The 14058-nt window shown below is 46.9% G+C and overlaps 1 protein-coding gene across 1 annotated transcript; it reads right to left on the reverse strand.

The window, feature by feature from the left end:
• Positions 1-258: 258 nt before the first annotated feature.
• On the reverse strand, positions 259-726 carry LOC134839979 (uncharacterized). The gene has a single exon (XM_063855608.1). The coding sequence runs from the start codon at positions 724-726 to the stop codon at positions 259-261; it is 468 nt and encodes a 155-aa protein (XP_063711678.1).
• Positions 727-14058: the final 13332 nt, after the last annotated feature.

Genomic DNA, 14058 nt, shown 5'->3' on the forward strand with positions numbered 1-14058 from the left:
AATGGCGAGGCACGTGGAGCGGTTGAAGATTGTCGGCTTCTTGGAGAAGTTCAAAGAGCTCGGGGAGGTTCATTTTGGTAATTTGATTGTCGATTTTAGTCCTTTTCTCCATATGTGTTGCTGTATAATTCGAAGGCGAATTGTGGCCGGTGCGGTGAAACCAATAGGGTCAATTATGGAGGATGAAGTTTGCAGAAGGTTGCGCTGCGTTGGCTTCTTTATTTTCAGATTCTGAATTTTTTTCGGCTGAAAAATTAGTTATTTAGAGGGAACTTTCCATCCGATTTCCAATTCACCTGTCGTCGTTTTTGGGTCTTTCATTTCGTTATAAGATATGGAGCGGTGTTGCTGAGGTATTGCACTTAAAATCTCTGAGTTTGTAGTGATCCACCCAGCCAGGTTGAAACTTCTTGTTGCGAGTACCTTTCTTAGATCATTAGGTAGTTGTAACACTTCTTCCACGGTGTTGGTTGACTCGTAGAAATCGCCCATGTAGAAGTTGCTGTCGATAAGTTCTTGGATGTGGGGGTAGTCGATTTTGTTGTCGTCACCACAAGTTTGGAGAGCAAAGTTCGCACAAGTAGGCGAGCATTTAGAGCCAAAAACGAAACGAGTGTACTCGTTAGAGCCGAAAACGAAACGAGTGTAGAAATCTGGCTGGGTTGTTCCCCAGGTGAATCTGAGAAACTTCCGGTCTTCAGGTCTGACGGAAATTTGCATATACATGCTTTCAATGTCTGCATTAATGGGTTATTTCTGTTCTCGGAAACGGCAAATAACGGCGAGTAGGTTGCATAGGAGGTCTGGTCCAGATAAAAGCATGTCGTTAAGGCAAGCTCCTTTGAATTTGGATTTCGCGTTTGAAACTCTGCGGAGTTTTACAGGCTTATTTGGGTTCGTCACTCCATGTTCTGACAGTATCCATCCTGTTGAAGGAATTTCTTTGCTTGGAAGTTTGCGAACGTAATTCTTCGTCAATTCAATTGTGATTGTGTCCTGGTACCTTGCAAGCTTGTCGGGGTCGTTGAGAACGCGGGTTTTTTTTTTCTTGAATTGTTGAGCGGCAGCAAAGTAGTTGTTGGGAAGACAGGCGTTCGGTTTCCAGAGAAGCCCACTTTGATACCTTCCTTCTGTGTAGGTGATAGTCTGCCGAAGGGTCTCAAGGGCGTGTTTTTTGTCTTTGGAGAGAGTTAGTAAGTTTCCATTCTCCAGGTTGATGCTAGTAGTTCGGAAATGTGTGCGTCTTCGGTGACGTCGTTGATGTGAGAAGAGTAGGCTCAGAAAACTGAATTTCCGAGTATGTCGGCTGTTGGACCACCAATTGTCCAACCAAGAGGTGTGGAAATTGCACGTGGTGCATTTTCTGGTCCTTTTTTATTGCTTGAGATATAACAAGATCCATGTTGTCAGTTTCATTGAGAATTGAAACTTGGTTGTTGTCGAAATCAGGAAAGTTGAAGTCCTTTAGATGATCGTAACTGCTGCAGATGCTGTTGAGTTAATCGGGTTGAGCATCTTTCAGGTTCAGCTTGTCGTGCATGTAAGCACGTTTTACTACAAACTGCTTGCTGAGGTTTCCAAATCGGTGAGTGGTCAATTCAACAGATCGTGCTTTGATTTGTTTCGAATCATGAAATCCATCGATTAAAAATTCTTCTTTTTCGAGGCTTTCGTCTAACTGAAGAGAATCGGATACCGATTGTAGCAAATAATTGTCATTGCTTCCATTTTCAAGAAAAGCATGTCTTAAAAAAAATGTGTTTGTTGCGAATTGTAACAGGTGCATAGAGCAGTAATGAGTTTGCGAAGCGTTTCTGCTGTCAGTTGACTGAATTTCGTGGTCTGTCTGAACCTAGTTGCTGCAGTGAGGAAACATTTCAGGCGCTGTTTGAGTTTTGCTGTTGATGAATGCTGCTACGATGTTGTTTGTTGCAAGTGAAGCTTGTTCGCTTAGAAATTCAGTCCCTTACCATGTTATGTCCAAGACAATTACGACAAAAGTTTTTTTTTTGTATGTATAAGCTTTCGCTTATCGTCAATTGTCAAATCTTTGTACTTGAGACATTGTGAGGGGTGATGATCCAGGTCACAAAAAGTGCAAGGCATTAGTCTTTTTTCCGGTCTTTTTGTGTCCTCCGAAAATCGGTCGTTGTATTTTGGGGCTAGCTGCCTCGATGGTTATTGCTTTGACGTTCACTGTTTCTTTGATGACTTGAAGAAGAGGGTTGGCTAAATGAGGAACTGAAGTTTTCCTGGGGTAGTTAGTCACAAGCTAAGGCAAATTATCTGAGCCAATGACTAAAATTGATGAAGCTGGGCTGCTTAAAATTGTTGTTGATGATGTGTTGGTTCCATTGTAGTCGCTCAGAGTAGTGAAGCTTGTTGGCTAAGAATTGCACGTAAATGGTAGAGTTCAGGTCGTTAGTGAATCCAAGTGTCTGGAAAGTTTCAACGAGATTGCGAATGAAAGATGAGAAATCCATAAAAGATTGCTTATGTTGCGTTGAAGGCATGCGTAGTTGTTGTGGGTTGTTGATATAGTTGTTGACAATTATGTCTGGTGTTCCAAAACATAGTTCGAGTTCTCGAAGAGCTGTTGCATACATAGCGCTGTTGCACGAGTATCCGGCGATAGCTTGATGAGCTCGTCCTGTTGTCAATATTTGCAAGTGTGTTAGCTTTTCTGCGTCGGAGATTGGTTGACTTTGAACAGTAGCTTGGAATAAGCCGTAGCACATGTTCCATTTCATTGGATCACCGCCGTACTTGTCACGTTTAATCTTCGGTAGTCGTAATTTCTGTGTATTTGTTGATGTTGAAATTGGCGCAGTGTAACCTGCTGTGTTGATGTGAGTCTGAGGCGTGAAGTTGGTCGAAGGAAACGGTAATGCGGCAAAACTATTTGATTGCGGAAAAATTGTTGCTTGTTGCTGTTGATTGTTTGGCAAAATCTGGTGGTTTTCAGCTGATGTAGACATGTTTGCTACTGAAAATGCTGGTTGTTGCTGTTGAGTAGAGATGACTGCTGATAAGTTAGCGCTGAACTCGATAAGAGCGCTTTGGTTGCTTAAAGCAGTTTGAAGACTGGATGCGTTTTGGTTGTCGGATTGGGCGCTGTTGGTTGCTGAAGATGTTGCGTCTGTTGCACTGTTATTTCGTTTGAGTAGTCTTCTGTAGTCATTGACAAGGTTGCCTAAGTTGTGTTCAATTCCAGTAATTTTTGTTATGAGATCATCTGGCTGTGAGTCTTCTGTAGGATGATCGATGAGGTAAGTCGTCGATTCCTCAAGTTGCTTTAAAAGTGAAGGCGTTTCGTTTTTGAATTCTGATAGTTGATTTGGGAATTAGCGAGTCGTTTGACTAAAAATTTACACTGGCAGGGTGTATTTTTTGTAGGCATTCTGTCGTTGAAAGCTAGGTTGATTGTGTTGTTTGGAGTTGTTGATGCTCTTGTTGAGCTGTTGAATGTTGTTGGGGGTGTTGATTGGTTCTGATGTGGTTATTTTCTGTTTCTACCTGAATCTCAAACTAGGATGAGAAGAGAAACCAACTTTTAATTTTCAATTTTAAGTATTAGAAACAAATAAATTATCAGAGCTGTAGATATTTGTATATGTCTCCCTGATACTAGAGAGAGAGAGAGAGAACTTTTTTTTCACGTAATGAGGACGTGAAACGTTACGTCAGTAAGCCGAACTATTGACTATTGACGTGATGAGGACGTTAAGTTCTAAGTAGACCGGGGGAAAACAGTAACCAACCGAAAAAAAAACAGTTCTTTTTTCATTGTTTTGCGATTGCAAAAAACTCCCAGGCAAACTCTTTTGATGTAGAGCAGGGAATCTTTCTACCAGATTGAAGGCTCGTAAAAAAAATTGAGTGCCAAGTAAACGCAAAATATTTGGAATCTGTTTTATCTCCAGTTTTTCTATTTATTTAGTTTCCTTGTTTTGTTTCAAGAGCTAGTAACAATTGTCAAGAACAATTTCAAAGTTTTCGTGTTCATGAGCTTAAGTCAATTCACTTCTGTCTTTTTCTGGAATGTTTTCACTTTCTTGTCGGTTTTTTTCGTCGCTTATATAAGCGTGCAACATATATATGCCTTGATTTTGTTGAAACTTTTCAACCAGGTCATGTAGAGCTCTCGTGGCTCTAAAACAGAAGGAGTGTGCGTAAAAGATAAATTCTTTTTTTAAGGCTATTCAGGTTTCAATGCCTAGATAATCTCCCTGCCTTTTTGAGACATGCCATGCCAGTCATCTTCAGTTTTTCGGCACACGCATATATGCTGTTCGCAAAGCTTAGAGCCTAATCGAAGTGCTATGGCAATTCTGTGTTGTTCTGTAACAGTCGCCTACTTCGGTCACATATGAGGCTTAAGAAAAATAGGCCCTATAACCATTGGCTCAAGAGTCAGGACACTATCTCTTGTGTTTTTCTACCTCAAAAACGGTCGGAGCCAATTCGGTTCGCTTGCGACATGAGACTAGAACCCGTTACAGCTTAAAGGCTACTACAAAAATATCCCCCACTCTAGAAAATAAGAACGTTCCCATACTTAGGTCTCGAAATACCCAAAATACACGAACGCCGTTAAAAACAGGGTCGGAACAATCCGTTAAGTTATTTTTTATTAAACCGTGGAACTTTGATCCATTTCAGATGGATCAACCTAAAACTCGCCTTATCTCAACATAACAATCATAAAACACACTCGAGATAACTAAATTTGGTACTTACATAGCAGCACGCTTGAGACACAGAGTAACTAAACTAATTAACGACTCTGGCATAAATATAATCAAATATAAGTCAAGAAGTTTTCTAACGATGAGTCCCAATCAAGGGAAGTAAGTTTTAACTCAAGAATATAGTTTTGACTCTGGACCATTGGGAGGCTTCACTTGTCCGCCTTTCCGTTGAAGGTTCACACTGGTCCATTTGATTTTAGCTCTGTTCTCGTGTTTGTTTGGTCTCCTATGTCAGATAGGACAGCTCTACTCTAGTTTTCTACGATGGAAAATTGCGAATAGCGATTTCCCACTGTAAATATTTGACAACTTTCCCGCAATTGTTAATTCGGTCGTTCTGATTTCTCATTTTATGTTTTCAGTTGTCGCGAGAAAACTGAGCATGACAGGCTCCATTCGAATTTTTGAAAATTAAAACTTCACTCCAAAATCACGTATATTCGTGTCCCTTAAGGTCAAACTTCTAGATATGAACGACTGGCACATACTCCCCGGACTCAAGATCGATGTACTCATCGCGTGCTGCCGTCTGTCATTGAATCCCCAGAAACCCGAGTGTTACTCAAGATACAGTGCCAGTGGTCATTTACAGAAGTTTGCAGCAGACTTAAGTTTATCTACACCCCAAAATTCACAACCATGTAAAATTTTCACACTATCGCTAAACAGCAATCAAAATCGGCACACACCTGCACCTGTGAATTTTCGCTTTTAAGCTAGTAATTTAAAATTTCTTTTGTACTAGTCAATCAGGAAATTGTCATGCAGCATTTTGATTTATATAATATAACATCTTAATAACAATATCTCATTTGTTAAAATTTCTTTTTGGTGAACCCAGATTTCATCCGAGTTCACCCTCGAGCCCCCTTCCCTCTCAAGACTCAAAACTCTAAAATTCCCTTTTGAGCCACCGGCTCTTCTCGTGTTCTTCGCCTTCGAGGTACCAGACCCAGATATATTTGACACCGTGATCTGTTTGAATAGTGCCTCTTCATCATCGGAGCTGATCACGATCTCCTCCCAAGCCTTCAGCTGTTCATAGGATCGCATCCACTCCCTCTGCTCCTGCAATCTCTTCGCTTGATTGGGTAAACTCTTCACCCTCAACTCTCGGTTCAAACAGAAGGAAAAATGAAGACTCAGGCTCACATTCTTCGCCAGGTCTTCCTCTAGTATCGACTCCCTCGCTCTGGTGTTGTTTCTGGATACTCTACCAACTCTTTTCCACCCCGTCGTGATCGTATTTCGATGGGTCAGCAGAGGTCTCTTGAAGGCCTCCGGTCCTATCTCGGCCTGGAACTGTCGATAATCCTTTTAATATTTCCTCATATGATCCTTCGTTACCATGTATAACCAGGACGTTAACGTCGCTCGAAACCAAGGAAAGAACCTTAAGCGGCTCCATACGTGTGTGACTTCCATTGGTATGGCGAACACCTTGCATGCGGTCTCAAACAACCAAGTCTCCTGCTGTAATCTAACGCGTAAATCGACTCTGCCGTTGGCGTCTTCGATTCCCGATGTTTTGTTACATTTTCTTCAACCCATCGTAGGGCCAGCATCGTGCTCATCACCAAGATGGTCACCTTTTGCTGATGATCGGGCAGTCCCAACGACCTGATTTCCTCAACATCCCAGATCAGGTAGAGATTCGCGTGGTCCGGGTACCACACTGTTTGCGCCAGAAAGTAGCATGGACAATCCCCATGTATGAGGTCGATGCTCCTAAGATTGAGTTCTCCCGAGGCTTCTAGGAGAGGCTCAAGTTCCATCATTTTCTCGTGTATCGCGTCGATCGCTTCCAGGTTTGGAGCACCAACCATAGATTTCCCGATCACGTTTTGTCTATCGTGGTCACTTGTGTTTTCACCTTCCAAACCCAGAAGATCTTCCCCCAGATTTCACTCAAGTCGTCCCTCTGTTCTTTCAGCACTGTCCCTCGGATTTTCCGCAACAGCTTGTGTGAGTGATGCGACTTACGCATTTGGGCACTGAGAAGGCTTTGTCTATCAATACCCTTTGGCTGGATACTTCCACCATCGCCATGTGTAATGGATAGTGGCTGCCACATAGGTTGGCCATCACTGACCCCACTGAGGACTTCGCATTTAGAGGCAGACCATAGGCTTCGCTCATGGGAAATCCCATTTCCGCTTCAAGTCCAACCTTCCCACTCTTGATGTGTTTCTGGGTCACTTGCAACACCCCGGGCCATGACTCCACGCTCAACGCGGTCACCAAGTGGTGTTCTGACTCTAGCCTCTCCAGTGACTGGAGACTGCACATTCTTGAGAAGAATCCCAGAGCTGTTGCTAGGTTCACAGTGGTACTCGCGTAACACTCAGCCACTATCTGTATTTCACTTTTCTCCCTTTCGGTAATGTCTTCAAACCAGGTGACTAGGTCTTCTTTCTGGAAGGACTGTATCCTGACGCATGACCGTCCATCTCCAGGTGTGCTCGCCATTTCCACACGTCGAATCAAGACAACTGCCCGGCTCCATTTTCTTCACCGACCCTAGTCTATTCGTCACTTCACTTGACTCCTTCACCTGAGCCAGGATCAGTCTATGCACTATACTCAATGTCGCCAGATCTTCATCCTCTGCTGGTGCTAGTCTCACTCGCTCCGTGACTTCCTCGATCAGGCTCGCATGGGGATGTGGACACCAGGAAGGCCTCAACAATTTCCACACCACTCCCAGATTCGTGACCAACATGCCATTCCCGTTACCCATCTTCAGTTCGACTCTTTCACTTGAGCGCGGCACACTTATTACTTCTGGTGTCTTCTCGAGAATCAAACCTAAGCTAGGTCTCTCTCTCTCTCTACAGTGTCTATCTCCACTATCTTCTCTGTCCAGAATTTCAGCAGCTCCGCCACCTCGTAGTTTCTGTGAGCGCATCCGGCTTCCGAGTCCAGGAAAGGGTTGTATGCCATCCCCATCACTCCAGACACATACTGGTACTCTCCCTTTTTGTTGGGTTTCAAGTACTCTCCTGACGAGGCCAAGTTACGGTGTACGTCGTGTTTCTCCTCGAACTTCTTGTTGCAGAATCTCCGTATCTCATCTAACTTCCTGTGGCTCTCTAGAGACTGCCTGGAACCATCCTCCTTTTCTATCCCAGTACTCTGGTATACGTTCAAGATGACTGTTGAGACTCTCCTTTCCACCGTCTAGCTTCCGATTGCTCTTTGGTGACATGCTAGGATGGTACTATCAGTCATCATCGACATTATCCACCTCAAGAAACAGGTAGCATCTTTCCTCCTTGCCAGACTCAAGCCTGAGTTATCCCTAGCAACGTGTTGCATCAGCACTTGATACAAATCCAGATTCTTGCCTCCCAATTTCAACTTATCATACGACGTCAGTGTCTCTAACTCCATTCCCACCAGGCTCCACGCGAACATCAGTTGTCCTGCGGTTCTAATGAAGGGATTCGCTATCAACGGCGATGCCGATGAGGATGTTCTCATCGCTTCTTCGAAATGATCCCTCAACAAGTTCTGCCAAGTTCTCTTCAGTTGGCTCCCCAATTCCAATTTGTTGATGTCAGCCTTCTGCTGGGTAGCCCAGTTGCGTCGTTTGCGTGACACTCCACTGCCGAGCTTCCTTAGGCAATCTTCCAATTCCTTCAATGTTTCCAGGGCCACCCACCACGGTCGGGAGGTGTTCCTCGTTTTATTCTTCACAAGAGGATCGCTAGTCACTTGCTTCCCAGTGGCCTGATGTTCATTTGAGACCCATTCTTTGCCGACGTCCACTTCCCATGTCTGCCCGCTCGTCGAACCTCGTTTCATTTTTGTCCTCTGAGGCTTGAAGTCTTCTTCCGTTTTTGAGCTGGTGGGGATCTCCATCTCTCTTTCTACCTCGAGCAGTTTCCTTGGTCTTCCATCGTGCCAGAACCATGGGGGCCGTCTCTCTCAAGTTTTTCTCCGAGACCGCATCCGCTGAAGGACTACCCAATCCCTCCACCTCTCTCTTCCTCTTGCGAGACCTCAGGTCTTTACTTGGGGGCGTTGCCGTTATCATCACTGATTCGACTTCTTTGTCTCCATCCGAACCTTCCAACTCTTGCCTCCCCCTGCTCGAGCCTTAAGGATATTAGTACTTTTAATTATTTTACTAGTTTCGACCTTATCCCCCCTTACACTTTCAATTATTTTATTGACAGTATTTTGTTTCAGAGTAGAGCTGTCTTTACATTCGTCCTCTTTGGTCTTCCGTGATGCCTTTCTCAACTCGACCATCTTGCTCAGCAGTTCTCCTCTAGCTTTCTCCTCCAGACCTGTCCCCATCAGGACCGGCTCTCCGAACTTCACCACCGTGTCCCACAGCTCTTCCTTGAAATCATCCAATGTGATCTCGTCATTCACTTCTCGGTTGAACTCGCTCAAGAATTCTCGCCAAGCGTCCTCATCCAGAGTCCCTAGGAACATGGTCTTGTTTCCCTCGAAGGTGTTCTTCTCCCTTTGTTCTGCGCTCAAGAGTATCATTCCCATATTAGGAGTCTCGCTCGTCAGTGGTAACTCTAGATTCTTGCGGGGAGATGAGGTCAGAGGTGGCGTGGCAGTGTATGCCCAATTTTCTCCGCTCAGATCCTTCAACAGTTCTTGAGTGGTGAATTCCTCCACTGATGGTTTTGGCTACGGTGTGTTTGCCACTTCCATATCCTCTCCTGCCTCGCTGAGAGTCTCTTCCATGCTTTCCTCTCCTGATTCTATTCTTCTTCCCTCAAGAATTCTCCTGAATCGATCTTCTACAGGGCCGCTCCTTTTATCCCCAGGGGTGCCCACCGACAGGGGTGATGGTGTCTCCGGACCCGGTTTCTTGTACTCTGTCAGAGCCACATACAATGGGCCTGCTGCCTCCAGCTCCTTCCCCTCCTGTCTCATCTCCACTAGCTCCAGTCCGTAAGGTGCCCGGTATCTTCTCGTGGCAAAGTTCATCTCGTCCTTTAGTGCAATGTGTCCTTCCTCCACTATCATCCTGCCATCATCCCACACCGGCAACATGTTCTCCAGACCCGCCCGCTCAATTGTTCTCAAGACCTCTCGCACCTCGAACTTCGGGGGCATCGAGCCTCTCATCTTCTTGGCTTGAGTCTTCCATGAGTTTATTTTTATATCGCTAGTGTGAAAATAAACTGCTGCAGTGTAGCCGATGAATAGGGGATCCCAGCCAACGATGAACTCCCTCTGTTGCGCTTCAGCCGCTGCTCTCAAGAACAGGGACGGGACCATTCTCCTCACTGTTGGGAACTCTGGAATGCTTGTTGGTAGGACTTCATTCTCCAATATTGACTCTAGCTCCCTCTTCACCAACTCGAAGCTTTTCTTCCATGCGGGAATTCTCAAGACCTCTTGTCCACGCCGTCAGGGGATTTAGGTTCCAGAACTTGGGTAAAGTTTCGATGGGGCCTTCGCGTTTACCTCCCATCCTACACTGCAGTTGTCCTCGGAAACTGTATATCATCAACTCCGGATCCTTCACTTTTCCGAAGAGAGCCGTGTTGCTCATTTCTGCCCTCAGCACCTCTTGCTGACACCAATTGAGTGTCGTCCCATCCAGTATACTTATGAGGCTCAAGTGGGTCACTGAGTAGCGATAAGCTGTCACCAGAGGATCTGGAAACGCTTACGTCACGGCCGTCCATAAATGCAGGTTACGACCTCCTCTAGCCCCCGGATTATCCCCATGGGGTCCGATCTCATGGCCAGGCACAGATCTGTCAACAGAAGCATGCCCCCATTCACTTTCCTCCATTCATCTCGCGTCTTTGGGTTCTTTTCTTCACCAGTCAGGTGTCGGTTCTGCATCAGGAGGTACTGCACTAGCAGCGTCTTCAGCCCGGCAGCACACTTGTACGAATAGGTGTCAATGCTCGAGTGGGTTTTTCTAATCGACAGGGGATCCCCATATTTCATTAGCCGATGAAATGACACCAGTTCACCATGGGTTAGAAGCACCAATGCCAAATATCCGTCAATCCGGAGTGTTTCCACACCCCGACTGAACATGTACGCTGGGCCCATATTGAATAGGTACCTCGGGTAAACCAGGTACAGTGCCAACAACATGCTGATGGGCATGTTCAGGATTTCCTGTATAAAGGCTCCAAAGATAGTCTCTTTTGCACTGAACACTCCAGCCATGAACTCCATTCCCCAACAAGGACTCAAAAACTCAAGAGTCTCGTGATCCCTCCTCGTCTTCAGCTCACCCCTTGGGTGCTCCCTCCAAAATCCTCCAATCGTGACCTCGTTGGCCGCAGTGACGAACCTGGCCACCGTCATTTCCCTTTTCTCGGCCACTTCCAGCTGCTCCTCAAGAAAATCCCAGATTTTCTTCACAAGAGGTGGAGCATTCTCCCTCGTCTTCTCCGTAGCGTTTTCCAATCTTGGTGTCAGGAAGGGCCATCTGCCTCTTTCTTGTGTCAGTCGATACACCATCGACTCCAGTTGCTTCTCCGTTGCGGCCACCTTCTTTCTTTCATTGCTCGGTCCTCTAGACCTACTGGTGGAGCTTGTGATAGTTATTTCCATGCTTCGAAACCACAGGCTGGCCGTCAGGTGAGTCACTATTGGATGATCATCCCCTGTAGCCGGACTGAGCTTGAGTTGCCTGGCGAAGTTTGATATCTCCAGCAAGAGGACCTCGTCCAATACAATGAAGATATCTGCCAACTCGTAGAAGCCCCTCAACGCGTGGGACACATCCGCCCACGCCGCCGCCAGTTCTGACTTGCGAAGTCTCAAGTTCGTCGGTTCCAACTCCCGATTGGTAGCTGCCATCAGGATACGCCACCCATTCCCTTCAGCTATCAAGATCAAGACCGCATATACAAATTGCAAAGCGGGAGGCATGCTCGCGTACCCGGGGGACGTCGTGAACACCACTCTTGTCTTGGAACCAAATCGTGAGGCAACGTTCTCTTGTACCTCGTTCATCGCTGCAAATAACGTCTGGATAGCTTCCCAGATTCTCTTCGGCGCTGGTTCATCACCCTTGAGCTGCTCAAGAAACCCTGTCGCATGCAGGTGATCATTCATTCCCGCAAACAGTAGCAGTTCGGGCTCGCAAGGCATCTCCGATTTTATTGCTACCACCAATGTTAACTTTTGGTTCAGCTCCGCTCCCGGTAGTGAGTATATCAAAGTTTCCGGCCAAAACAACTTGGGAGACGTTCTCTCAAAGTCCGATCCCGCTATGATGACCACCCTCGCAGCGGCTGGATCTGCTCTGTCATAAACTGCCAAGGTCTTGGCCAACTGGGTGTTCCCGCAGGGTTTTCCGTATCTAGGATCGTCTGCCAACCGTGTACCCTCATAGGCGGCGTCCGGCAGTTTGTCCACCACCCTCAACTGTGCTGGAGTTGCCAACCTCATTCTGGCAATGCTTGTTCGATGCTTGGGAGGCTCTACCACGAGTCCCGGACTCCCAACTTGAGAGGCCTGTAATTGATGTATCCCATGACCGATTTTGTGGGAATCCCAGTTAGATCCGCCGTCTCCATTATTTTCGCTCTTGAGAAATGCGTTTCGTGAGCCTTCAACCAGTCCACGCACTGGTGTCTACCCAAGTCTTCATGTCACAACCGCCCAAGACCCAAAGCTTCCGCCAACTCTTGCCTGCACTCCAGATCTTCCAAGTCCAGCTCTTTCACCTTCTCCACATATCTCGACCTACTGGTCTCCGCTGGCCTCTCCACCCTCTTGCTCTCCACCACCACGACCACCGAGGATATTACCGAACTCTGAGGAGTTGATGACGTTGCCTCCTCGGCCTCCATGGGTGCTGCGCCTGGCAATCTGGTCCGGCTGCTCCTCGAGCTGTCTCTAGAATCGGCCTTCGCTCCCAGGTGACTGGATAAAGCTCTCGGGTTGAAGAAAGGTGGATTTGGGGGTGGCCCGAACGTGACTTGGGCCGTCTCTAGCAACTCTGCCTCCAACGCGCTTATGTGTCTTTGGAAGACATCATTCAACCACTCTACTCCCCTGGGTTTGTCAAAGTGGATCCCGTCTGAGGATGCGTCGTCGGGGAAAACAGATCGCTCCATCTGCTCGGCTACATCCAGTAATCCAACGGGGAGGACGCTCCTTTGATGTATTTACCTGATTATTTCGTTCAGGTTTCGCACCTTTGTGTTCATCTCCATCGCGTGTTGATCCGCCTTCATGTTGTAAGAAATGGTGCACACCGTGAGAATGGCAGGATCCATTTGAATCCGCAATTCCTCAAGGATGCAGCTCATCTTGTCATGTAGCCTCGTCACCTTCCTGGCCTCCCCCCTAGACACGTCATTCGTCCCGATCATTAGAGTTACCGTGTATACTCTTGCCATCCCTAGCATCTCAAGTGTTGCCAACATCTGTGGCGTCGCAGCTCCAGCGAAACTCAAGATCCCCGTTTGCCAATGTGATTGAATCCGGGTCAGCACCCGCAGCAAGCTGTCCTCTACGATCAAGTGGACCGCTCCCTCTGGCACACGTGGCTGCGTGAGGTATTCCACCCAAGCCGTGTCATGGAAGCAATCCCTCCTGACTCTCTGTGCCGTGCTCCAATCCATACGATTGTGCCTGTGGTATCTGCCTTCTGTGTTCTTCTTGTAACTTGAGATCACCACACTCCTGATAGGTTGCTCCCTCCACGTCGGGGGTAGCTCCACTCTTGCTGGACTCTCACGATTCCTTAGCTGTAGCCTCTCGTTCAATTCTTTGAGTCGTGACGAGCTACCGCTCACCTGACTACTACTCGGGGTTGAACTTGGGGTATACCCAGGCAGCGCGACGTCCATCAATGGGCGTATTGTTTGTGTCTCTAGGCCACGCAGGGAGGACGTTGATTCAGTTGGTATCCACACCTCCAACCCCTCATTCATATGCTCTTGAGCCGCGCGGTCTAGGTTAAATCGTCCCTTCGATCTGGGAGCTTCGTCCACCTCCATACGCGACTCTGGCCTTGAGCCGGTAACCATTCGCTCCTTGGGCCTAGCCATTTTCTGCATATCGAGCTCGCGTTGTCGTTGCTGGATTCTCTCAAGCTCCGACTTCAGCTGCTCACAATTCGCGGCATTCTCTCGCACTCTTTGTTCTTGCAGATGCTCAGCTTTCAGCATATCCAGTTCCCTCCGCGCTTGGTCCTTTTCGACGACCGCTTGATCCCTCTCCAGTTTTGCCTGATCTCTCTCAAGCTTCGCTTGATCCCGGTCGAGGTTCGCCTTGTTCCTCTCCCGCTGAGTCCTCTTAAGCTCTCTCATCATAGTACTGAGGTCCGGATACGCTTCCCCCGTTTGTTGCG

This window comes from Symsagittifera roscoffensis, chromosome 2 (assembly GCF_963678635.1).
Source record: "Symsagittifera roscoffensis chromosome 2, txSymRosc1.1, whole genome shotgun sequence".
NCBI classification, from domain to species: Eukaryota; Metazoa; Xenacoelomorpha; order Acoela; family Convolutidae; genus Symsagittifera; species Symsagittifera roscoffensis.

Bases quoted from the DNA above. Each gene is read 5' to 3' on its own strand.
- LOC134839979 (XM_063855608.1), bottom strand. From the start codon at position 726: ATGTATATGCAAATTTCCGTCAGACCTGAAGACCGGAAGTTTCTCAGA.